This window comes from Chelonia mydas, chromosome 11 (genome assembly GCF_015237465.2).
Source record: "Chelonia mydas isolate rCheMyd1 chromosome 11, rCheMyd1.pri.v2, whole genome shotgun sequence".
Lineage (NCBI taxonomy): Eukaryota > Metazoa > Chordata > Testudines > Cheloniidae > Chelonia > Chelonia mydas.
Genome location: NC_051251.2, coordinates 39127505 through 39155458, shown reverse-complemented (window position 1 = coordinate 39155458; position 27954 = coordinate 39127505). Strand labels below are relative to the sequence as shown.

The following is a 27954-nucleotide window of genomic DNA, read 5'->3' as shown; positions in this document are numbered from 1 at the left end:
AGTTACACTAGAGGTGAATCTGCTTCAATATATTCCGATAGGTAGATCAATATCCCCTCTCGCATGCTGCTAGAGAGGATGGGGCTCAACCTACTGTTATCAAAATATGGTGCTTAGGAGGCACTGGAATATAAAAGAAGGGCTACTAGAAAGAAAGAACAAAAAGATTAGATCATCTTTTAGGAGTTTTGCCTGTCTGCCTCAGCTTCTCTGATTGTGTAAAATTTTCCAAACTTTCCAAGGAAATAACTTTTTCTGGAGTCAGAATCATAGGCTTTCAGAGAAATAAGGCAGGTTTCTAAAGCTTCCATGATTGCACTATAACAAGGGTGGCCAAACTGTGCAACTGTAATGAACATAGTGGTAAGTTACCAATAGCCTTAAGGAAGTCACATGATTTGCATATATTTTAAATCCTCAACACACCCATACCCATAAGGCTGGTTTGTGTTTGTGCAGCTTGTTGTTAGAGTTCAATAAAAATATACAATTAATTGACTTTGCCCTCCAGAAGAGAGCAACTACAGGACATATTTTAGGACTTCTCATGCTGTATCTGGCCCTTGTGCCACACTTTGAGATGCTCTCCTCTGTTGCCCTACCTCAGCATCAAGGAATGAGCAGATTTCCTCTTCATGAAATATTCTTTGCTATAGCATCAGGCCATACAAGCACGTTCTTAAGGGGAAACAATATCAAAACTCAGATCAACAAACATTTGATCAAAACCTTAAGTCCCTATTTCATCCTTGCTGGGGTGTGTACAGAGGCATCCTTCTCTTCCAAGGTTGCCCCATTTTTCTGGTTATTAAGTAATATATGCAACTGAATGATAATGAGAAGTGGTGAACTGGGCAGTAGTAGTGCAAACTTCCTCACATTACCCCATCAATATGCTCCAAGCCTAGATTAGGGAAAAACTTCTAGAGAAGAGAGGGTAGTTCAGACTTAATGCCCATTCAGTCTTTTAACTCCTTTTGAGTGGTCCAAAATGGGTGTGAAGTAGGGACACATGATGTTTTTGTGATACGGACAACCTTGTCCTGTCCACAAGGAATAACTGACACCACTACCTAATTTCACAAATTTCACAAATAAATTATGGGATAGAAGAAAAAATGGGATAATTTGCAATTACTATTGCCCTGGGATGGATCTAAGCCATTTTTTACAAGGCTTTGATAACTAAAAGTAACATGAAATTTTGTAGCTAGTTCTATCACAGCCTTAGGTAAAGAGGACTAGTCATGGTAGACAATCCAAGAGATCTTTGTAATATTAATTGCTCACCACTTTGAAGTTTGGTTCTTCTCTGAAATGTGACTGTAAAAATGGCATTGTGGGGTTCCACATTTATTGTGTCTCAATAAATTCCTTATCACAAGTGTGCTCAATGCAGTCCAAATGTTTCCAAATAAAGATCTGTTCTGTCAGCCCTGCAAACTCAGCCTGGATTCTGGGAAACAAGCAGAGTTCTCTTCTTCTGTATCAGCACCAATAAAAAGAAATAAAATAAAATTCTGCAGGACAAAACTTTGCTTTCTATCAGTAGAGCTTAGTAAACAATTCTGTTGATACACAAAGAATAGAATTCCACTCCCTTTCTTTTCGCTGCGTTAGTTCTGCAGGGCGAACAGGAATACATAATTATTTCAGCCACTGAAGTTAATGGATCTAATTCTCAACACATAGCAAGCAGATCTCCTTGGTAAGAAAGTGCCATTTTTAAAGTAATTTTTTATAGTAAAACCTCACTTACAGGCTATACCCTATGCTTTGCTGAAAATCTGATACGTGCTTGGCATAAGTCCAGGTATGAGGACAAACATGTCTTTAAGCATCCCTAGTGACTTCCCAGCCCTGGGACCTGTGGGCACCAGTTCTGGCCAGCGCCTGAAGGCTGCTATCTTAGGCTAGCTACAGACAGACTCCAGGAGGTGTAGGGACACCCTGGCAATGCTCCCTGTCTCCTTGGTACTACCTGCACCAAAAGCCACAATGGGAGTGCTGTAGGAGCTGCTAAGGTATCCCTATGCCATGGGAGGATTTTTCTATGCAGAGAAAATCTGCCCAGGTTCATTTAAATTTGGGTTACAGCTCCTTTGTGCTATCAAACCAATACAAAACAGCCAAAGGGGCCTACAAATATCTACAAGAATCACAAATATTTGACAAGTATCTTCTAGATCTTATTTGAAAAACATATTTTCATAATGAAATGCTTAAGAAAAATAACTTACAAAAGAAATAAAACAGCTCATAAATAAGACAACACCAACAGTAACAGATATGATGCAAAAAGAAAAGGAGTACTTGTGGCACCTTAGAGACTAACCAATTTATTTGAGCATAAGCTTTCGTGAGTTACAGCTCACTTCATCGGATGCATACTGTGGACTAACCAATTTATTTGAGCATAAGCTTTCGTGAGTTACAGCTCACTTCATCGGATGCATACTGTGGAATACTTTCCACAGTATGCATCCAATGAAGTGAGCTGTAGCTCACGAAAGCTTATGCTCAAATAAATTGGTTAGTCTCTAAGGTGCCACAAGTACTCCTTTTCTTTTTGCAAATACAGACCAACATGGCTGTTACTCTGAAACCAGATATTATGCATGCATACTTATCTATACACACAGGTAAAGTGTCTTACCCAACTGATTTCTCTCACTTATCAGACTTAACTTATAAGAGGTGATGCTCCCATAATGATTTGAACATGTGTACCAAAATAAACAGGCAAAACATTTATTCTGTTATATTTAATAATTTCACTAACCAACACATTTGTTACACTGAAGAGGAAGCAAGTAACAATTAGGAGCTACAACAAGAACCATGGTGTCAGACATCTACTGACATTAACAAGGGGTCCTGAAATGTTAGTAGTAAAAAAGCAACACTGTACTTAAGTGTACTGGTGCATGAAACAAAAGATGGTTACATGTGTACTGTGACACATTTTCTGCACACCAGAATGCAGTATTTAAAAATATGAATGGTTTTCATGGTTAGACTACATAAAACATAAGCGTTCAATCCAAGTCCTGAATGCATTTTTTCACACTATGCTGTCCAATGCTTTTTCTGCTGCATTCCATGCCACCTGAATGTGTTCGTTATCCTCACTTTGCACACCCGCTGAATGCCAAATTGGTACAAGTTACTCTACTTTATTATTTACATATATTTTCTGATTACCTTTATACCTGACAAATCTTAAACAGTAATGTAAGTTTTGTCTCCAAATCTGGCCAAGAAACTTCCACTGAAGTTGCACCCACTTATGTCAGGGCTATTGTAATTATCTAAAGTAAATTGTGGGGGAGTGAGGTGGGAGGAGACAGGTTGCATGAACAGAATTTTAGCAGGTATTTCCAAAAATATGGTTTAATGACAACATTTTGTAACACAAAATATTTGTTTGAAAACCTGTATGTTTGATTTCTTCCAAGAAGCTGTATATTTATCTTTAAATTGTAAAGAGGTTTTTTACCCCATTCAGAGTCTTACCAGCATTGTGTGAAATCAATTGCTCTGCACAATCATTTAGGAAGATTTTATTGCCCTGCTGAACTGGTGTCAATGAATTTTGAAAGCACAAAATTTCTCAATAAAAAATCATGTCTTTGCTCAACTGATGACATGCACCCTAGCTTTTCATCTAGCTGATTGCTCCAACAGGAAAACTTTTTAGGAGTTATGTGTAAGGAAATCAATTTTGTCTATAGCATCAAATATGCTATGGAACAAAGTTAGTCTGATGCAGTGGCTCTCAACCTTTCCAGACTACTGTACCCCTTTCAGGAGTCTGATTTGTCCTGCATAACCGCAAGTTTCACCTCACTTAAAAACTATTTGCTTACAAAAATCACATAAAAATACAGAGTGTCACAGCACGCTATTACTGAAAAATTGCTTGCTTTCTCATTTTGTCTGTATGAAATTTTACTTTGCACTGACTTTGCTAGTGCTTTTTATGTAATCTGTTGTAAAACTAGGTAAGTATCTAGATGAGTTGCTGTACCCCCTGGAAGACCCCTGTGTACTCCTGGGGTACATGTACCCTTGGTTGAGAACCACTGGTATGGCGGGCTGCGTGTGAGTGTGGAGGCAATCTATACGCAAAAGAGTGCAGCAGTTTAAGAGGGAGAAAAGTTATAATGATTAAACAGTGCATTTTAATATGGTGTTTAAAAAGAGACTGTACAGAAGAATCAAAATAATCAACCTATAGGGAGTATAGAAGAATTAACAAACTGCTATACATTTTCATCAGAATCATCAGAACTTCCTTCTCCTTCATCATCACTGCTATCTGAACTGCTAGTATCCTCTTCACTGTCCTCACTGCTTCCTTCATCTGTTTCTTCACCCTCTTCATCACCAAAATTCTGTGTACTTTCTAAGGCATACAGGTACAAGATATACATTTTAGGTAAGTCTTAAGTTTCGGTTAGTAAATAATTGACTATTTCAGGCATGTGCTAAATACATAATATTTGATATTATATTCCAAATAAACTCAAAATTATATATCCAAAATAAATAGGTTGTACATGGTGTTTTGGGGTATTTTTCTGAAGAAAATAATTGTATTCTAAACCAGTCATTGCATTTTGCTTTGTACAGAGAGGGATTAATACAATTGTTTTGCTTGATAGTGCTGTCTAATTTTCAAAGAAATATCTAAACAAACATTTTCCCTTTTCTAGTACAGGAAGAAAATTATGTGTGTGTTTTTCCTGAGAATTTAGTAAACAGTCCATATATTCACAAATATTCCAAATATGTATCTTGTTTGAGATGGTGCAGGTTTTGGAAACTTTCAGCAACAGTGATAGGATATATATATAGTGATAGGATGACTATTTTTGTCAGTTACACCAATTTTTTGTCTATATAGTCAACACCCATTTTCCAAAATATTTTATAAAATAAGCACAGCTTTTCGACAACATGAAGGTGAACGGGACTTCTCATGTGAGTAAAACTACTCATATTTGTTTTTACAGGATTGATAGCCAGTTTGGAAGAGCAAGAGCATGTTAAATCATAAAAATGATACTGCTGAAATTGATCTCGTCTGCAAGGAAAACAAGAGTCTCCAACCTGTACTACTATGGGAACATGGAACTCGACTGAAATTTCCCATTTCAAAACCAATTTAAAAGTGAAGAAAAAAATGAACACATGCTATTAATATTTTAGGTTCTTAGCCACAGAAGAGTATTTTTAAAATAGGAATATTCTCATAATACAATAAAATACTTAAATTAAAAACTGATTTAAGGCAATTATCCATTTTGAGATAATAAGCTACAGGGCTAATGTTGTGAAGCTGGCCCAGATCTGTGTGCTGTGATCACTTTGCTCTCAATATGGAAAACGGGAGAGATTCCAGAAGACTGGAAAAAGACAAATATAGTGCCAATCTGTAAAAAGGGAAATAAGGACAACCCAGGAAATTACAGACCAGTCAGCTTAATTTCTGTACCCGGAATGATAATGGAACAAATAATTAAGGAATCAATTTGCAAACATCTAGAAGATAATAAAGTGATGAGTAACAGTCATTTGTCAAGAACAAATTGTGTCAAACCAACCTGATACCTTTCTTTGACAGGGTAACAAGCCTTGTGAATGGAGGGTGGGAAATGGTAGATGCGGTATATCTTGACTTTACTAAAGCTTTTGATATTGTCTCGCATGACCTTCTCAGAAACAAACTAGGGAAATGCAACCTAGATGGAGGTACTATAAGATGGGAGCAAAACTGGTTGGAAAACCATTCCCAGAGAGTAGTTATCAGTGATTCACAGTCATGCTGGAAGGGGATAAGGAGTGGGGTCCCAGGTCCGGTTCTGTTTAAAATCTTCATCAATGATTTAGATAATGGCATAGACAGTACACTTATAAAGTTTGCGGATGATATGAAGCTGGGAGGTGTTGCAAGTGCTTTGGAGGATAGGTTTAAAATTCAAAATGATCTGGACAAACTGGAGAAATGGTCTGAAGTAAACAGCATGAAATTCAATAAGGACAAATGCAAAGTACTCCACTTAGGAAGGAACAATCAGTTGCACACGTACAAAACGGAAAATGACTGCCTAGGAAGGAGTACTGCGGAAAGGGATTTGGCGGTCATAGCGGACCACAAGCTAAATATGAGTCAACAGTGTAACGCTGTTGCAAAAAAAGCAAACATCATTCTGGGATGTATTAGCAGGAGTGTTGTAAGCAACACACGAGAAGTAATTCTTCTGCTCTACTCTGCACTGATTAGGCCTCAACGGAAGTATTGTGTCCAGTTCTGGGCCCCACATTTCAGGAAGAATATGGACAAATTGAAGAGAGTCCAGAGAAGAGCAACAAAAATGATTAAAGGTCTAGAAAACATGACCTATGAGGGTTTGTTTAGTCTGGAGTAGAGAAGACTGAGAGGGGACATAACAGTTTTCAAGTCTGTAAAAGGTTGTTATAAGGCGGAAGGAGAAAAATTGTTTTTCTTAACCTCTGAGGATAGGACAAGAAGCAATGGGCTTAAATTGCAGCAAGGGCTGTTTAGGTTGGACATTAGGAAAAACTTCCTAACTGTCAGGGTGGTTAAGCAGTGGAATAAATTGGCTAGGGAGGTCGTGGAATCTTCATCCTTGTAGATTTTTAAGAGCAGGTTAGACAAACATCTGTCAGGAATGGTCTAGATAATACTTAGTCCTGCCATGTGTGCAGGGGACTGGACTAGATGACCTCTCAAGGTCTCTTCCAGTCCTATGATTCTATAATATTGGCACAAAGTAGCTAAAACTGGTGTAGCTGACCACAACAGGATCACTCCAATGTAGGGGGATCCTGAGAGGAGTAGAGACAGTATAGCAACTCCTATGCCACTCTCTTTCCCTGCAGCCCGCACAGCAGTTATAGCAGGCAAAAAGAGTGTTTCTGCCAGCCCGCTAATATTAGTTTGAGTGGCCTGATGGCAACTGTAACTCACACCAGATGCCATTGGTCCCAAGGGGCTAATACAACTGTGACATGCCCCGAGGTGCAATCCAGACAGTGGAAACCCTATACCCCCTTAACTCTCCTGCCTCCTCTAGGCTGTCTCCTACACTGCTATACTAGTGAACAGCAAACGCATCCAGGCTCTGTTCACTCAGCCATCAGCATGCAGAGGAGCACCCTGCTAAGTTGCATGAAGGCTCTCACAAGCCATTCATGAACTGTATATAGGGAGATATAAGCAAATTCCCCCAGCCTGGCACCCCAGAAATGTGCATCTTACACTGCTCAAGACCTTCTTGATCAAAATTTGCCGCTCGTTCAAAAGGTAGTGGACATGTCCCAGCCTCTGTAATCTGAACAGATCCCCCAAACACTTTAGACAAATTCACTGGTTTAGATTAAACATCAAAATAAGTTTATTAACTAGACAAAGATAGATTTTAAGTGATTAAGTGGAATTGGAACAGAGATTAGAATTGGTTGCAAAAGGAAAAAGCAAAACCACAATCTAAATTCTAAATTTACCAGGCTAATAATTCTAAAATCAAGATGATTTCTCTCATCCAAAACTTAACAGCAGTGTATACTAACTGGAACACCTTCCAAAGTTTCAATGGAGATCTCTTAGTTTTCCTCGTATAGCGATGGGGGTAAGAGGCAGGCCCTGTGGTGACATCACTGTCCCTGATTTATACTTTTCTCCAGATACTGGAAAATCCATGCTGTGTCATGTGTAGGCAGCACTCATGGTGTACATAAGAGGCTGATCATCCTTCATTATGAATTGCAAATTTTTGCTTGCACCTTTTGTCTATGTGAAGATTGGCACATAAGGCCTCAGTTTTCCGTTTCTTTGTCCTCTCTGAGTTTTCCAGACTCACCATGTTTCAGTAACAAACATATAGCAAAATGTCATAATTTCATATACATTGATGACACATACATTTCAAGAGGATAATGAGGTTCACCAAATCAAGACTTTTCAAATGATACCTCATAAGGCATACTTTGTACAAAACATAACACAATCATATAACAGTGGTGAATATGTGGGATATGGGGTACAGTATGTCACAACAACAGCTTGAGGTCATCTGGGTTTTAAAGGACACCCCAGACGGTCTTAGGCTGTTGTATTAGCCCCTGGGGAGCACTAGCATCTGGTCTGAGTTAGAGTTGCCTTCAGGCCACTCAAACTAATGTTGGGGGGCTGGCACAGCTGAACTAGCACTGGGGTAGGACGATGACAGGTTAAAGCCATCTCTGCAACTCCTTTCCTCCAAGTTCTTCTGTATTCTCATACGCCTCTGCAAAGGATTTTGTACAAGGGGGTTACCATTTTTCAGTCTAGTATGCATTTTCTGAGCAAATGTGATTCCCAGACATGACTGTCTGTTTAAGTCAACTCAAATGTCTACAGTAAGGATATCCTAATATACTGAAAGACAGTATTAGTGCTTGAAATTGAACACTGACAGTTAGGAAATGGTTGCTTAATGTGATTTTATAGCCTAATGCAGGGGTTCTCAACCTTTTTCCTTCTGAGGGGCCCTCCCAACATGCTGTAAAAACTCCACGGCCCACCTGTGGCACAACAACTGTTTTTCTGCATGTAAAAGCCAGGGCACACGTTAGCAGGTAGTAAGCAGAGCAATTGCCCAGGGGTGGCTCTACCAATTTTGCTGCCCCAAGCAGTTGCCGCCGAATTGCCGCCACTGCAACAGCAGTGGAGCTGCCGCCGAACTGCCGCCGCGGGACACGGACTGCCGCCCCGTTCTAAATGCCGCCCCAAGCACCTGCTTGGAAAGCTGGTGCCTGGAGCCGGCCCTTCCAGGGCCCCATGCCACAGGGGGACCCACAAAGCTAAGTTGCTTAGGCACTCCACTGCTTAGGCTTTGGCTTCAGCCCTGGATGGTGGGACTCGGGGCCCCAGGTTTCAGCCCCATGAAGATGGGCTTCAGCTTTCTGCCCATGGCCTTATTGAGTCTAACACCAGCCATGCTTGGCGGACCCCCTGAAGTCTGCTCGCAGCCCCCCACAGGGGGCCCCAGACCCCTGTTTGAGAACCACTGGCCTAATATATTACACTTAAGACACTTTAAACACAAAAGTGATAAAAATATTTCTCACCCTATAGTTTTTAAAAATAAAATAGGGTCCATGCAGTTACAGCAGTCCCAAATATTGTTTACTTGTGAAAAGCATGAACGCTTCTCCAACAGCTAGTTACTGTTCTCAAACTTACCTATCAGCAACTTTTCTTCAAGAAGTGGAAGAAACTGCTTGGCCTCAGTATTTTCTGGTTCATATATTAGAACTGAAATTTGACAACAGGATACGTTAATAATTCTGTATGGTAACAATAGCAACTGACAGACTGCTGAACAGTTTCAAGGCATATTGTTAAAGTGTATGCTGTCAGATAGTGGCATAATTTTGATTTCAGAGACTTAAAATGCAAACAATGATGTCTCAGTTATTTGTATTTATATTTCCTCATGAAATACTATATTAAGATGGAGTTAACTTTGAGAGTACATATCAGTAAATATGTAACTTACAAAAATGTATTAATGATACAAGAAATAGGCATAACAAACCCAAGAAATTCAGATATAAAGTTAAACATAAAATAAACCCAAACATGTTCAGGAATGAAGATGCTGAGTTAATGTTGTTTGGATGCCTTTACTGAGCCCTGTAGTGATGCCACAAGGGAAAAAATATTTATAAAACCTAATCTATTGAAAAATTAGTGAAATCTAATCTGGAACCACAAATACACAGTTACTGTATGGAAACCTACAGGAAACATTTATTCACTGATCCCTGTTACAACAGCACTTTGCCACACTATATCACATTCAATCATATCAGTACTTTTAGTCCCTTACTTTTCTGGGAACTAAATTCATTCACATTTAAAAATGAATAGGTAAACACACAAAATTATTATTAAGCTGCCTTTTGTAGACAAAACAGTGGAAGTGTGCACACTGGAATGCTCCTTCTGCTGACAAAACTCTCTTGCTTTGCCACCAAATAAAACCACCTCGATGAGAGAGAGCTTTTTGGGGCAAAGTTATATCGACAAAGCGTCAGTGAAGACACCACAGTTGGTTATGTCACTCCAATTGGCCTCCATGAGGTATCCCACAATGCCCATCCTGACAGCTCTGGTCAGCAGTTCAAACTCGGCCCCCTTACACCCAGATACACAGGCATCCACCCCATAGGCCCAGGAATTTTTGAAATTCCACTTCCTGTTTGCTCAGCGTATACAGCTGACCATGGTGGCGCTACATAGCAAACACTCTCCTGCTTGGACCACACCTGAGCTGTTGTATTTTCTGGCAGTGTGAGGAGAAGAGGTTGTGCAGTCCAAGCTCCACTCCAGCCATAGAAACTTCGATACCTATGGACAGATTTTTTGTGGCTTGTTGGAGAAGGGCTACAAACAGGACATGCAGCATTGCCGAGTGAAGATAAAGGAGATGAGGCAGGCGTACCAGAAGGCAAAAGAGGCAAATCATCACTCCGGTGCTGTGCCGCAGTCCTGCTGCTTCTATAAGGAAATGGATGCCATTCTCGGCAATGACCCCACCTCCACTGCCCTGTGGATACTTCAGTGGGGCTGGAGGCAGTGCACAGGGGACTCGACCCCGTGGACAAAGTTATGGATGAGGAGGTCAAGATGGAGGATGACGTGGAGCACACGCCAGGGTTGTCCAGTGGCGTAGTGAGTCAGGACCTATTTTCCACTCCTGATGGGTCTAGCAGTCCTGGCAGCCAGTCTCTGGTGCACATGATGCAGTAGAGGATAGCCTTGGTAAGTGATCTTTTTGAGTTGATGCTGCTCGGTTATATGAGGTAGAGCTGTCCTTTGCTCTGAATATTCTAAAAGTGGGTGAAGGGACAGAAAATCTACAAGACTAGCTGTGTTTGCGTGTGCTCCACATTGTCCTGTGCATCTAAGTAGTGCAGCGAAACAGTGTGTTAATGCACACCGAGATTTCATGAGAATCCTCCTGCAAGAACTCTAGGAAACTTTCCTGGAGGTACTTGGCAAACCTCTGCTGAAAGTTCCTTGGCAGAGCTGCTTTGTTCCTTCCCACATTGTAGGAAACTTTCATGCACCAATCGGCAATTCCTTGAGCAGGGACCAAAGCAGCACATGGACGAGCAGCATAGGGACCAGGTCTGAACCTGCAAGCATGCAGGAGATGCACCCTTGCATACCCTCATGAGTGACATACTGGCTTCAATGATCCCCGCTTGTGGAAAACTGGGGCAGAATTTGCAATACTCTTCCGCACTTATTCCCTTAAAAAAACCTAGACCCTTTGCCCCATCTTCAACATCGAGGACCACCCTCCCTCCCTGGACCAAACTCACCATGTTTAGGGTGTTCCCCGAGATGTGTGCTTGCCAAGGGACAGTGAGAAAGTGATTCATATGTGAAAAGAGGTATATTTTACTATAATGATTCAATGTTGTGCATGAACTAACAATCATGCTTCTGTGTATTGTTTCTTGTGCTTCTGCAGATGTGGCCTTCAAGGGAACCCCCTACACACTGGCAGAGCACCTCTGCCGGAAAATTAAGTGACCACAGTGCACCAAGGAGGACATGTTACAGGAGGTGCTTCAATCCTCAGAGGTCAAAAAAGAGAACACAGGGAGTGGAGAGAGACCCTGAAGGAAAAATTTAAAATAGAAAGGCAGCACAGAAAGGAGAGCAAGGAACAAATTGTAAAGGGCCAGGAGCAGATGACAAAATTGATGGAGGAGCAAACAGAGATGTTGACGTCCCTAATCATGCTCCAGGCAGAACAGATGCATGCTTGCCCGCCCCCCCCCCATAGCCAATATAGAACTGCTTTCCATGATCCCCCAAACTCCTTCCACACAGTCCTTGCAACTTCTCAGAATGTCTCGGTACCTCATTCACTCCACCCCTTCAGACAGCTTCCAAAATGATAGCTGGAGTTACACACAGCTATGAAAGCATATACTGCCCTGCACTCTTATCTCCCTTCCCAGCAATCCTTTTGTGTGTGTTAATTGTTATTTAATAAAAGCAAACTGTCCCACACATAGTGGTTGCGGCTGGTAGAAATACATAGCGGCAATTTGATCATTTGCTGACTACAAATCCTGGTCAGGAATCATCACAACTTTAATGCAAGGAGGCAAGATAATACAGCATGACCACTGTATAGAAACACATTACTGATGCTCATTGTCAAAATGTTGCCTTGAAGCCTCCCTGATTCGAATAGCCCCTTGTTGTGCCCCTCTAATAGCCCTCATATCTGGCTGCTCAAATTCTGCAGCCAGCTGATCCGCCTCTGTGCTTCACGCCCGGGGGAATCTTTTCACCCTTAGACTCACATATATTATGGAATGCGCAGCAGGTTGCTATGACCATGGGAATATTTTCCTCATTTAGGTCTAATCTGCCATAAAGGCAGTGCCAGTGCGCTTTTAATCTGCCAAAGGCACATTCTATGGTCACTCTGCACCTGCTCAGCCTATTGTTGAAGGGCTCCTTGTTGCTGTCCAGATGCCCCGTGTAAGAATTTATGAGCTACAGGAGTAAGGAGTACATTGGGTCTCCCAGGATCACTATGGGCATTTCAACATCCCCCACTTGAATCTTCTGGTCGGGAAAGAAAGTCCCTGCTTGCAGCTTTCTGTATAGGCCAGTGTTCCTGAAGATGTCTGCATTATGCATCTTCCTGGACCACCCAGTGTTGATGTCAGTGAAACTCACTGTGCTCAGGGTGATCCACAAGCGCCTGCAGTACCATAAAGAAGTAACCCTTTCTACTGATGTACTCCACTGCAAGTTGGTCCAGGTCAAAATTGGAATATACATGCTATCTATCGCCCCTCCGCAGTTAGGGAATCCCATTGCCGCAAAGCCATCCAATATTTCATGCACATTTCCAAGAGTGTCAGTCCTTCATAGGAGGATGCAATTAATGACCCTGCATACTTGCATTAACGCTGCCCCAATGATGGACTTCCCCACTCCAAACTGATTTGCGATCAAGTGGTAGCAGTCCGGAGTCACCAGCTTCCACACAGCGATTGCCACTCGCTTCTCTACTGAGAGGACAGCTCTCATTTTGGTGTGCTGGGGCGAGCTCTGCACACAGTTCTAGGAAGGTGGCTTTCCGCATACAAAAGTTGGCAGCCACTGCTTGTATCCCAAACCTGCATAAGTATGCGATCCCATCAGTCAATGCTGGTTTCCCGAGCCCAAAAGTGACTGTTCAATGTGTTTAGCTGCTCCGTGAATGTCCAAAGTAATCTTGTGTTGTTTTTTTTCCAGGGCACACACAGATCAGGCAACTCCGATTCCTGTTCAAATTGGGAGCTCATGATATACTGCATGATCATCCCAAGGTGTTCATAACATTGACTACAACAATAAAGAGCAGTGTGGGATACATGCTTTCAACCAAAGATGGCGGGCACACAGTAAACGGGCTGTTGAAAAATGCTGTGAAATGCAGTCGGAAGCCCATGGAATGCTGGGATGGAAAGAATTGCATCATGGGATATTGAGCCCACACCCATGATGCACTGTGATCCAATCTGCCTTCCCACAACTTCTAACTGCAGAAGGTGGCGAGTAGCACAGTAGGGTAGCTACCCATAGTGCACTGTTCTCACTGTCGACGCTAGACCACCAAGTGTGGACATGCTCCGTCAATAGAAGGAGAGTTGTGCGAACATGCACAAGTAATGTAATTATACCAGTTTCTGTCGGCATAACTTGCGTCTACAAAACTCTGTAGTGTAGACAAGGCCTGACTCTTTAACAAAGACATCCTTTCTCCAAAATGTCCATTAGATATTGAAGTTAAATGGGTGTTAATCCAATCCCTCCCTCAATTACTTGACTATTAAGCAACTGTCAACTGTGGTGTCATAATTTCACTATTTGTTAATTTATTACTGGTCTTGTCTACGCTAGACTTAGTTTCCTAAAATTTCACCCCATTTGGTCTGCAGTAACTTGCAATACTACCTTCCCCATTTTGGTTGGAGAAGTGTATAGTCTGGCTAGAAGATAAAATAGGGAACTGGAAGTCAAGATTCCTAGGTTCTATAAATGGTTCTGGCACTGACTCACTGTGTCCTCAAGCGAGTCATTTAATCTCTCTATGCATCAGTTTACTCCTCTCTAGAACAACACTACCTGTCTACTACATAGGGATGCTGTGTGGCAGAATTAATTAATACTTAGAAAAAAATCTTTGCAATGCTCATAATTGCTCATTGCTACTATGCTTCCATATGGTATTATGGTCTCTATGCTTCAGACAGCTTTCATAAGCCTGCAGCTACAGATCCAGGTGGAAGGGAGAGCGCTACCTTCGTAGCACGTTCCTTCCTTCATTCCAACTATGTGGAAATCCGTCTCTGGGAATTCCACAAGGTTACAGTTTCGTGGATAGAGAGAGAATGTAGCAGGGTAGGGATGCTTTGAGGTTTCATCAGAATTCTCTCCTGCATGGAGAAGAATTATTTTTTATGTAGGAAGCTGGCACATGTTAGTGAAAACAGAGAAATTTTATGTAAGCCAAATCCAAAATGAAAGCCACCTGAACAATTAAGAAATTTATTTATCAGCACCAGGCACAGTGGCGCATGCCTGTAATCCCAGCTACTGGGGAGGCTGAGGCTGGCGGATTGCTTGGGCTCAGGGGTTCCAGGCTGTAGTGTGCTATGCTAATCAGGTGTCTGGTGCCACTGAAAGCCTAGCCAGCGGGTGGCCGAAGGAATGGCTAGAACAACACGAATGACATATTGTGATTGGCTCTCTCTCTTTTAGTGCTGATGGACCAATCGTGCAAGGGGACTAAGGATTTATCAGCAATTAAGAAAACAGACATGAGGAGAAATAATAAAATGAAACAGGTGAAATGTAAAAAAGTTTTTATATATATATATATATATACTTACTCATCTGACAAAGTTTCTTTGAGAGACTGTAGTCTTGATCCATAATTGCTTTCAGGAACTAAAAGAACAATATGGTTTAGTATGAAAGTTAATATAAAAAATTGTTGATGTGCACGCTTTGAGAATTAGTTCCAAGTTTGGTCAGTTTTTATATAAAAATACTTTAGTGAGAACTTTGATCAATTTTCCCAACAGCTATAAAGTGCAGAATTTTTCTATTGTTCTAAGTAGATCCACCAGGGGACAGTGAACAACTGCTAGTCCCACCATGACTTGTACAAACTCCATCACAGCTACTACATCTTAGAATTGAGGACTATATTTCTGTGTAATTGTGTTACCCTAAGCACACAGCCAAGTTACTCTGGAAACAACTTGGTACGTGTGTTGCTTTACAAATGAGTAATCCAATTGACTCCAGTGGAACTACTCACATGAGTAAAGTCATGCACACTCTTAAGTGTCTTCAGGATTGTGGCCTAAGTTTGATGTGAGAACTGATTATTTTTTTTACAACAGGTATCCTAAGTAACACCTGTGCTCACATAAGGTAAAAATTAATAGCCCTGAGATATGTATTTGACAAGAGTAAATAACACAAGGCTTCACTGTCAGTATGGCACAGTGTGGACAAGGGTCTTGAATCAAGCCCTGACAACACCTGTTGGGTCCACAGTTTACTTTTGGCATCAGACGGAACAGTCTTGGATCTCAAACATGCTATCATTCATTGCTATCAAGTAAGAGGGGGAAAAACCCCAAACTCAAACATAGATCCATAAAGATCTCAATGACCTAAAAGCAGTAATACTAAACTAACAAATGGAAATCCACAACAGACCCATTTAACTGATGTTTGAGGTGGCATTATTGGAATAGTGAGACAATGGTTAAAAGCAGTATAAGAATCTACTTATATAATTAATGACAGGATGTTAAAAACTAATTATCACATAAGCAAATATGATAAATACAATGGTCGCCACTAAAAAAATCCAAAAAATAAAAAAAATAAAAAAATCAACATTGGCCAAAAGTTATCTGAGGTATCATCATTTTCTCTCCTTAGACAATAGAGTATCTCAGACAACACTGTGTGGTAACTGCTGGCTGTTGTTTTAATAATGAATATTATCACTATTCTTTAATTTGAAGTCAAGTAGACAGTTTGAGAGTTGTTAAAGTCAACAGTTCTCTTTAAATTCTTGGAGCTATGTTCAAAATAGGCAGAGCCTAGACCTACACTACTTTGAGTTTTGCTCATGTCTCTCCTACAGCATACGATCTAGATTTAAGTCTCTGACCCTTCCCACCTTTTGTACACTCAATAGCAACTAATAAAGCTTTGTCGGTGACTGCAAAGATAGTCAGTCCCGCAAAAGAGCAGCTGAGTAAGGTTTTCTTCAGCTTGCCATGCAAAAATCTTATTCCAGAGCGTTTCTTACTGCACTGCCATTTTACCTGTAAGCGTATTAGTATCACAATGACAGCAGAGTCTTAACTTTAAAACACACACTTAACTCTTAATGAAATCAATGGGATATAAGCATATGCTTAAGTACTTTGCTCCATTGGGGCATTTGACAGCAACACTACACATCTCATGCTTCGTTTTAAAAAAAATAAAAGGAAGCACTGGATGTTGAGCAAACACAACCAATTAGCTGAAAAAAAATACCATCTACCATTTCACAAACATTTTGATATTCAAGTCTAGGTAACAGGAAGGAAAAAAAAACAAAACTCTTTTCCATATACCCTGCATATCCAACTGAGTATTAAACACACAGTGGGCACTCAGGATCTCTTGCAGTGCTTAGAAGAGAAGCCATCATACAAAGCGGACTGAACTGTTTTCCCTCTTCAAACAACTAAATACAAGCAAACATCTTTCATACAGGAATATTTTTTGAAAAATTGTTTTTGAGTGTCAGCAAAGATTTTGTTTGCATAGTACATGCATAAAAAGACTAGTTTTCAACAGAGTATTTAGCATTACAGTGCCAGTCGCAGAGCCCCAAGTATTCCACAACTGCAGAACTTGCCACAGAATTCACCCCTTGCTGCACAAGTGTGGTTTAGGATTCTACTAAAAAATTAAGTTTCTAGCCCTTATGGGTATGCAAACCTAAAAAATGTAAGCCAAGTGTGAATGGTGGCCATCTGAGTCTACAAGCCTGAAAACAATAATTCTGAGAGATGTGAATGGCCCCAGTCATTTCCCTCAAAGCTCCAGGGACTCTGATTGTGCAGCTGTGGGCTCTGGCATCTTTCCAAGATACCACAGAATTCAGTATTTTTGTTCAGAGTTTACTATTTTGCTGTAGCCAGATGCCTAGCATCTTGGGTTCTTTTGTCATCTTGTCCTGCTGGGACTTGCCCAAAGCTGCCTCTTACTCTGCATCTTTATCCACAACGGGGAATTAATTGATTATAGTGTATCACTATTCTACAGAAAAGACAAGACAGGTTCAGGGAGCAAGGGCTAGAGACCAGTTTGTGGCCAGGGAGCAGGGGGAAAACCATAAATTCAGGCTGGGCAGCTAGACTGCCTAAAGAATAGAGGCCTGTCGAACTCAGATGAACCACTGAATCTCACGATAAGCTCCCCAGTTTTGATGGCATGCATGATGAAGGGAAAAGAGATTCGGAGCTGAGACACCCAGACAACATTGTAACCACTGAAGCCCACAGAGCTGGGTCATCTGGAGGACAAAACAAAACAAAAGATAAAAAATAGTCATTGCTGAAAATAATCATTGATGAATTGTGCATCAATTTTGTGTGTATTTTCAATTTTGAAACATGGTCACAAGCATGTTTGCACATGACAGATACAATAAATCAACACCGATGCAGAAGTTGGCAGAATTATGGAGTGTTTGCTACAGAATTGGGTCCCACTGTGCTGCAGAGTACCTGGTCCCTCAGTCTATGTTCACACTGTTCGGGGAGGCAGGGGCAGGGAGTGAAATTTACCTCTCCCAGCAACTCTATTGGTGCATTTCTTTTTCTATCTTCATTTTCACTGCTGCTTTCGTCGTCATCTGTTGTTTCTGACAGCTGCTCATCAATATTATGGTCATCAATACTATTTGTCTGAAATTCAGTGCTGAGTTCATTATTTGCTGGCTTTTCTACATTTCTGGAATTTTTCTCTTTATCGTCTAAATTCAAAATGAATATTATATCAACAATAAAAATAAATAATACTTAGCACTTACAGAGCATTTTATGTGTTCAATTCATAAGCACTAATTAGTTAATGAGATTCACTGACAAGGTGCTTTTGCATACAGTTGAAAAATATTTTTGATGTAAGAAGATAAACAGAAAAGTTAATGCTTACATTACTGAGCTCAACTGTGCCCTCATATACACTAGGATAATTACCACTGAAGAAAATAAGAATCGTATGGTGCACCCCTCAGGGAAGGATTAGGCCTGCTGAATGTAACATGTCATGACTGGAACTCCATTTTAAAATTTGTTATATTACAGAAACTCAGCGGTAATACCATTCTTTCAGCAAAATATTCTGAAAGAAGAGTAATTGTACTGATGGTACTTATAACAATGTTTGATCTGCTTGGAGCCAAAAGGCAGTATATTTTTGTTTTACAGAATGAGTGTCTTACATGTCTTCGAAAGCACTAAAGAATAACTACTTTAACTGAAAAAGAATGCAAGTAATTTGAGAAAGTAATAGTTGCTTTGGAAACCATAACTCTCACCTTCCTAACTTTTGTTGCACTTATATTCTCAATCATAACAGTGCATTAAGTATTTATTATTTCATTTAATTTCTTCTTCATTATATTTGTAAAGGTTTTCCCATGAGTACATTTTGAGTATTTAAAATTGCTGCCATGTCATATATGAGTAATACCTAATACCTCAAACTGCAGATAGCATTTCTTGGACTTGCCTAACAAAACCCAACCAAGAAGAAACCTGCTCTGTCACTTTTAAGTATTATAAAGCATTAGTAAATTTACAATGCCATTCCTCTAGTGAAGAAGTGAAGAGGACAGCCTGGCTGGCAATTTTGAAGAAGCTGCTGTCTTGGTCTGAAACGCCATGGTGTGTAGGGTGTTTTTATTATTAATTATTATTATTATTATTAAAGATAAAAGCTCTCTTCCAGCACAAATACAATGCAACAGTCCACAGAGGCTTAAGTGCATGAGATGATATCTCTTTTTCCCAAGAGGTATTAGAATATCCAGTTAATCAAATGATCTACTGGCTGAACACATAGGTGCTTTAGAATGAAAAGAAAATAAGAACTGTGATTGAATGCACATTCAAATAAGTACATCTATATGCATGTGCAATGTGAATGAAATTATTATAGAAGGACTTATTCACTAATGAGGGAATTTATTTCTCAGGTCCCATATATAGGACTATATGTTGAAATGAACACACAGATTAGTGCCTAATCTTTTGAGTTGAAAATCAGTGAGAGGTCAATATAGGCTGCTGGTCTCGGCTCAGTCCTAGTGGGTTTTTGTTCACATCATTGAACCATGACCTAATGGAGTCCAGCTAATAGCCTCTCCTGCAAAGTCCCAAGATTGAAATAAGCAGACATGAGCTACTGGCAGAACTAGGTGGCAAAGCTTGGATTGTGCCAGCTTGCAGTATATGCCCTTCTTCAGCCAAATCTCTCCTCTTAAATACACAAACTACAAGCTAATGTGTTTGAGGAGAAGTACTATGAAATTGTGGTAAGAAGGTCTGATAAAGTTTTCTAAGATTTCAAATTAACAAAGCGCAGAAACATATACAAACACATGGCCTGTTGAAATCAATGCAAAGACTCTGACTTCAGTGGGCTCTGAATCAGGATCATAAAAGCGGTATGGGTTCTGATAAGAAAATTTTACCTCAGCTGTAACACCATTCTTTCAGCTAAATATTCTGAAAGAAGAGTCATTGTACTGATGGTGCCTATAACAATGTTTGATCTGCTGGAAGCCAAAAATGCAGTATATTTTTGTTTTACAGAAAGACAGTCTTAGAGGGACTAAAATTGTACCAATTTTATCCTTAAGAGGTTCTCCTATAGAGCAATCTAGCTAACAGCAGGTGTCACCGAACAAAGTAATAAGGAAGAAAAATGAAAGTTGAAGAAAAGACAACTTCTAATTAGAAAAAAACCATGGAATTCATAAAGTTAATGAATACCAATACTCTGTTATAGAGGTGCCAGTTGCAGCTCCATTATTAAGGCTGAGCTGTTTTGCACTTAAATCAGAAATTCAACTGCTTACGTATATACAAAGTTGTGTATCCTAACCAAAATTACCAGCACTTACTCTTTGGTTATAGAATTAATTTACATTCCTTTGATTAAATTAAATTTAAAATTAAAATTTAAATTAAATTTAAAGATAAGAAATTCAGCACCTGCTGCTAGACTTTTTGTCCCAAATGATCTTATGAACAGAATAATGCACTTTTTCAAAATTTCCCCTGTGGTTTATTTACTGAAATCTTTACTGTGTGTAGGCTACATTTGAAAAAATGTTTTTTTTTAGTATTAATGGTCATTTCCCCCTGTGATACACTGTACCTCAAAATAGCACCCTGTAATCCCCATATTCATCATTCATATATTGTTGTGATATTTCATACAAAGCATGCCATGTAAGAGGATATATGAAAGGTCATGATCTCCTGAAACCCATATTTCTGTCAAAATATGTGTATTGTTAGTGTGTATGACGTTATGAGACTTCACTCTTTGGTTGTTATTAAAATATACTGCAAGTTTGGGAGTCCTCCACTGCTAGTTCTCCAGTGACAACAAAGAAGGTGATCCACAGCCAGGCGGGTGTTAAATGACCATTAATCAGCAGGGGAATTGTAAACAAGGGATTTACAATGCTGTAAGAGAGTTTCACAAGCATCACAAGCAATGGGGGATTGCTCAACACTGACTCAGCAAGGCCCATGGGCTAGTATTTTCCAGACACATGGACTGAGGATATAAAATAAAAGACAGTGGTTCTCCTCCCCCACCTAGGCTGGAAACAACAAGAATGCTGGGAAGACAAAGACTTGAACTGAGGAGACTGGACCCAGGCTTAAATGGAAAGTCTTTGTATTAAGTACTGTAAACCAACCTGCAACATGCAGTGGCGTAAGAAAAACTGCTTGATTCAAATACTGCTCAGTCTAATAAGATTCAAAATTTAGATTGCATGCTTACCTTTTATTGTCTTTGGTACCTTTCATGCCTACCACTTATAATCACTTAAAATCTATCTATCTTTCTGTAGTTCACAAATCTGTTTTATATTTTACCTAAAAGTGTGTTTTGGTAGAAGTGCTTGGGAAATCTCAGCTCAGTTTACAAAAGCTAGTGTGTGTCCTCTCCACATCGAGGGAGGGGTGGACTGGGTAAAGAACTTACACTAGTCAGGCTTCTGACCAGGGCTAGATGGTACAGTTCTGGGTACAAGGCTTGGGAGATCTGCTGATGCCTTTTCAAGATCTACCCAGCAAGAGGGCAGGAGTGAAAACGGAACCATGTCTGTGTGCAAGTAGGCACACATGTAAGCAGGGGTATAGAAGGGAGAGAGGGAGAAATGGGGTGTGCGCACATGTGCAGGGGAACCTAGGGAAGTAGAGGAGGAGGGAGAATTTGGAGGATAGGAAGAAGAGGGAAACTGGGATGTAATTCCCCACTTGCTTTGAGCTATTCTGGTGAAACAAAGCAGCTGTAGACAGTTTGACTGACCAGGATGCTCTGACTGCATCATACGACTGCAGACTAGAGTAACACAATCAGGACATACTAGTGCATCTGGCTATAAAAAGTTAAAATTGTTAAAAAAAAAATATTTAAAGCTGGTAAGTCTAATGATCTGAAGATATGAAGTATCAATTGGATTATCTTTGAGTTTCTTGGTTGGAGTTAATGTATGGAATTTAAAAAACAAAAACAGACATTCCTAAAAAATTATATTAAGTAGATGAGGAGAGTATACATCAGTAATTTAGGGTAAAATACATTAAAGGATGTTGTAATTAGTCCCAACCCGATTGTTGTAAATCCAGGAAATTCAGGGTTAAAAATTAAATTTAAAAGAAAGCCAAAGATGTGAAGTTATGGAAATGCCTTAATTCTGCCCTGTAGTGAGGGGGTGGGTTGGGGGTGGGGTGGGGAATTTAGAATGTCTTTAAAAGTCAGTTTAATATAATCTAAGATCACAGACATTAAAATGCCTCAGTAACATTCATATAGTTGTTGCATAGAGCCACTGAAGGGCAGAACTAGCTTGTCTGGGAATGCTGTTAGGGTCTGATCCAAAGCCTGTTGAAGTTAATAGGAATCTGTTGATGTCAGAGGACTTTGGCTCAGGCCCCAAGACAGAACAAGATCTCTTAGACTTTATCCTGGGGTTAGCTCACCAACTATCCCAGTTTCTATTGCTGACTGCAGCTCCATAGAATCTATCAGTAGTCTTCTTGCCAGATTTTAAAGAGTTTCAGGTTTGCATCAACTCAGTTCTTTATTAACTAGCCTTGACTTAACTATGACATCATATGCTAGCTCATAAAATGGAGTATAAGTGCTGGCAGAGCAATTGTATATTAATCACCAAGATTCCCTTAAAGGGCAGTAAAACTGTGCTAAATACTATGTCAATTATTAATATTATGGAATTGAAATGCTGGTAAAAAGGAACTTTAAGACTAAGAACTTTAACAGGTAAACGGTGAGCAGTTTTCAAGGTTAACACTTTCTGTCAGGCACATTTGAAAGAAGTCGAATTATCATACCAAAATGGCTTCTTCCAACAACAATCACGTGAGAGCTGATGAGGATGCAAATGTAGGCTAAGAGTCATGTGCTGTGTGGCTATACTTTCAAAGGAACATTTGGAAAAATAAGTGTAACAGTAGCATAAACAGAAACCCAAACTTGTTTACACAAGGGCAACTATTATAATAGTGAATGTCTTTAAAATATATAGGACATCCTATAAGAATGTGTCATTTGTCCTCAAAAGGGATGTCTGTAAACATCTTTGTTTGCATGCCTGGGATTGATGAACAGGCTAAAACCTTCGAACGTCAAAAGCATCACTGACTAAAACTTGGGGGATTGGAGATACCTGAGGAGGAAGGAAGAATGGATGACAGTTACCTGGAGCGGAAAGACGGTTTCACTGCCAAGCTGCTCAGCAAAAGCAGCAGAGGAGAAAGAGACAAGCTCACCAGAGAGGATATGTTCTGCATAAAATGTAATGTCCTTAATTGTACCTACCTATGTTATTTAGAAATTAAGAATAAATATGTTATGCAGGCTGTTTCTTTGGAGTTAAACTGGATTTTCTCTCTCTCCTTAATATATTTTATTTTTGATCAGACCAACTGAGCTATGTTTTACAATATGTCTTTGAAAGGAAGGCAACATTCTGACAAAGTACCACCCAATGACTGGTTGGCTGATGACAAGAATGGTAGGAATAGGTTACACTTATTAGTAACTGATTTCACTTTGTTTAGTTTTTATATTACATCAGTTGCACTGGTAGCAACAGCTATAGTTAATATTATAAAACAGTTCCCATTATAAACTAGAGATTTCTACTCTTGGTTTCTAATTTTACTCCTTTACAAAGTTTATTTCAGGCTACTTTAGTGCCTTGTAACTTTCTACAAAAATATCTTTTATAGGTCTCTTTGAACAAACTGCATATCTCTGAGCAGACAGTATTTCATTAGAAATAGAGATTAGAAATGAAGTTTTTTAAATCTATTTTTTGCATCCTATGTTCCCATTCTGTGAAACCACACAATAAAAAGACTGCTTACTGTCCGCTATGTGCAGTCAAGAAATGAGGCATGCAGAACCTGAGCAGAAAGTGAAACAGCTTGTAATTTACAGAGGACAATGTGAACAGGATGTTAACTCCACTGAAAGAATCATTAAAAGAACGTTGCTATTTTGTAAGGTTTACTTCATATTTTTTAAAATAGACTTAAAATTACACTAAGTATTATTTTCTTGGTTGATTCTGGATTATACTGAAAACCTGAATTGCTAGCTTAGCATTTAGCGAACAGGACGATGGATCTATTTTTAATGGCCCATATACCCTACAAGGATAGCGCTGGCACATAGTTCTATGCCACAATTAGTGCTGTCTGTGTTATAACACTTTTTTACTGCTAGAGTGGAGCTAGAGTAGATTTGTAACTATGCGGAGGAACAATATTTTATATTCCCTATTGACCTTAAAGATTTCCCATATTATTTTCCTTTATTTAAAAAAACAAAAAAAAACCAGAAAAAGTTATGGGTCCCAACAGCAATATTAATACAGTGACACTGCTGGAATCTTAACTTTTGCATATCTTGACTTCTTGTATTTCTAACTATGCAACCTTAACATTACTTTAACATTATATGGTATTTTATTAATTATTTTGATTAGTTTATTCTGGTTTTTTATAAACCTTGGGCCAAATTGTGCCTGGCTCTGATACAAGTGCACAGCATATGCATACATATGCAATTGTGCACATGCATAACCTCCTTGCCCACCCTAAATCAAGACTTGTCTACAGTTACAGTGCTGCAGCAGCAGGTGCAGCTGCAGCGCTTTGTGAACATGCTGCCTACGCCAACGGGAGACCTTCTTCCATTGGCACAGGTACTTCACCTCCCAAAGAGGCGGTTGCTATGCTGATGTGAGAAGCCCTCCTGTTGACATACTATCTACAGTGGGCGTTAGGTCGGTAAAATCTGCACCCCTGAGTGATATAATTATACCAACATAAATTTGTAGTGTAGACCAGGGCTAAAGGCAAAGTAGAAATCAGTCCCTTTCCTCAGAGCTCTGACCCCAAAACACAGAGTAGCTGGCTGCAGGAGGAAAAGACAGATGTACCCAAAGAAGAAGAGCAATAGCAAGAGGTGCAGCCTCTGCATTTCCCAAAGACAGAAGGCCACCAGTGCTCCTTTCTGGGTAGTGTGATCGAGATTCACCCTTATTGTGGGCTGTGTCTAAAACCTACAAATTAAGCTTGAGACTACTACACTTTCCCCAAACCAATCTCCGAAGCAAAAAACATTTTTTTAAATAATAAAAGGCAACTTCAAATAGAAAATATTTGCACGGAGAATTGTCAGGGATTCAGAGAGACATTTCACTTCAACCAAACAACCAATGACTTCTGATTTGATACCATCTCTCCTAGCTTCACTGATCGTCGTTTCATGATGTAGTTTGTGTAAATCAATTTTTAATCGCTCACCCATATAAAATTCTATAAAATTAAAACAAACAAGGGATAAAATAATGCAGTCTGTTATTGTGCAATTAATGTTAATTCCAAAAGGGAAAGGAAAATATATAGTATTCTATGAAGACATTTATTAAACAAAAGAAAAATCTGCACAGCCTAATGTGGAGTTTCCTTTGTAGAACCACTTTACATGTGGTCAGATCTTCTTGTATGCAATATAATATTACTGAAGCAAACAGAATTCTAGAAGTTCAGAACTGACAAAGTCGGATAATATATTGTACATGCTTTATGATGGCATGAGCTGTTCTGTTGTGTCAAAGCCATGAAATTATAGCCCCTTTTCAACCTAACTGAGAATACTGTCTTCCATGAACACTGTAGATATTCCCTATTTCTTAGATAAAACTAAAATTTTCTTGTTGCAATTTTACAATGTATTATCTTCCACCACTCCTAAATTCAGGAGATATCAGAACTAAAAAAGATGGTTTCCACAGTGTGATGTATAAGCTATAGGCAAGCACGTCAGACAGTTAACCTCTGATCAAAACCACAGCAATGTCTCCATCAAACCAGATACACACAAGGCCTAAGATATCACATTCAGTCCTTACAAGAATCCTATTCTTTCCACAATCATGCAGCACAGAAACTAATATCACTTCATAAAGTCTACTCCTTACCCATTTTTAGACTCATTTTTTTGGGGATGTGGCTGGCTGAATAAGAGACCTATCTGTAACTCAGTGAAGAAAGTACAAATCTTACCTGTAGTTTCTTGTATGTAGTGGGGTGATCTTAAATTAGTCTCTTGAATCCTAGATGAATTTTTATTTTTTATACTTTTTGCAGAAGAATCCCATCTACATGTTGGATACGATTTCCAGAAAAAAAAAATAAGCATCATAAAGACTAAAAATAACATCTCCAGGTTAAGCCAATTTTTACAGAGATGTACAGCAGCAGCACCAAAATAATAAGTCAGATATGATAATCCTGTCATAATTAATAACTGCTTCTTATGGAAAAGTGATTTGCCTGCTGGATGACTGTGCACTTTTTGAAGGTCATGATGGATATTTCTAGACATAAGATTTATTCCTTAATTGATGGTGAGATTAAGAATTCTCCTAATCAAAATTATAAATTAACAAAAGGGAGCAAAGTAAATTTAGTTACTATTTCTCTCCTGCCATGGGTTCCCCACAGCAGCAGGAGCTCCATCTCTCATCCCAAGAAGTCTCCTTCCACTGCCTTAGATTTCCTGGGAATTTATAGCCATTTTGTTTCAAGATAATTAATCCAAGGACAACCTGGAGCTCAGTTTGGTTCTACAACAAAAAAATTAAGGTTGATTCAGGTTTGGTATAGCAGGGCTTTTTGGTAGCCATGTCAGTAGCTTTTCCAGTGCTGTGTTTTTACATTGCTTAGTATTTACACTGCACTGCACTGTTTAATGTTTTCTGATTATTCTCTGGCAGCTCAGGATACTATTTGCTCAGTCCGCTCTTGCTCCTGCTAGGCACTGGCAATCCACGCTGGCTGCAGTCATCTGAGCTGCCTAACCAATGCTCATGCTAACAGCATGCTTTTGTCTTGCCTATACACCAAACCAACCTAGGTTTCATATTAGAATTTTCCATCCGGGCCCTGATGTACATCCCCTTGTTAGTTCCCAGCCCAAGGAAGTCATTAACTTGTGATGGGAGACACAGGGCCATTTGATACTCATTTTAGCAAGATTTCCAGCCCAGCGTTTTCTCCCAGTGACCATAAATCCATCCTCCTCTGTCAGAGTGCTCCTGACTGGCCAATGCCTGAAGCATTAATCCAAAGGGTTAAAATTATTTATTTAACAAGCACAAAGTTAATATTTTAATAGCCCATTTTTCTTAAATGCACCTAACGAGCTACAAAGATATAAGACTTACTTTTCAAAAGTTGATTTAGCTGCACATAATGAGATTTGTTTTGTTGGCGTATAAACTCTGTTTGTAGATTCTGGTCCACATCCATGCTGCCTTGGTTTAAATTAAAATGGTTTTTCACATAATGAAACACAAATCAAATATTGCCATTAACTGAAATATAATTATGTTCATTCCATTGATACTTGTGAGCTTGTGGCTACCCAAGAATAATCCCATCTGCCCTTTGTCCCACCAAAAATCCAAAGCAAACAAAAAGGCTGTGATCTGTACAATGGCTTCAATACATGTTTCTATTTTTTCCCTTTCATTTAAATGTATATTGTGATATAAAAACCCAGTGCTGAATTTAGCCCCCATTGGAGGCAAGTCATTAACCTGAATATTTATGTCTTTCTTTATATAGATTATGTACAACAGAGATAACTGTATTTCTGTTTATGTACAAGAAATGCTGAATAGGGTGCAGCTGTTTCAAACTTTGACAGTCAATAAAATGGTTAAAAATGTAAATGATTTTATCCTCATATCTTTGTGGTATAAGACTACCATCCCACAGCATATCAGTCTCCGCAAGGACCAGTCTTTAGCAACTAGCCTAAGCCACGGAAGACAAATTTTACCTGATTAGTGCCCCATCCATGTTGAGAACATTCCCCTGTTCTTCTACACATACTAAATGTTGCAGTTAATGAAAAAAAATATATTTTATTTAATGGCATGTGCTGATTAAATGAATCAGTAGTGGAAATCACATTTATTG

At 39.4% G+C, this 27954-nt stretch overlaps 1 protein-coding gene across 10 annotated transcripts in view; it reads right to left on the bottom strand.

Annotated features, from left to right (window-relative positions):
• Positions 1-2754: 2754 nt before the first annotated feature.
• ERICH2 (glutamate rich 2) overlaps positions 2755-27954 on the bottom strand; it is a 44867-nt gene continuing 19667 nt past the window's right edge. For 4 of the 10 annotated variants that reach the window (XM_037912802.2, XM_043525453.1, XM_043525452.1 and 1 more), the window contains 6 exons: positions 27191-27284; positions 26032-26126; positions 17968-18155; positions 14989-15046; positions 9254-9325; positions 2755-4408 (listed from right to left, as the gene is read on the bottom strand). In XM_037912802.2, coding sequence (XP_037768730.1) covers positions 4266-4408; positions 9254-9325; positions 14989-15046; positions 17968-18155; positions 26032-26126; positions 27191-27284 — 650 coding nt within the window. In that variant the 3' untranslated portion in view covers positions 2755-4265. Of the gene's footprint in view, positions 8316-9253; positions 9326-14988; positions 15047-17967; positions 18156-26031; positions 26127-27190; positions 27285-27954 lie in introns of all 10 variants that reach the window. The other 6 variants (XM_027819121.3, XM_037912801.2, XM_037912804.2 and 3 more) reach the window with 4 other exon arrangements.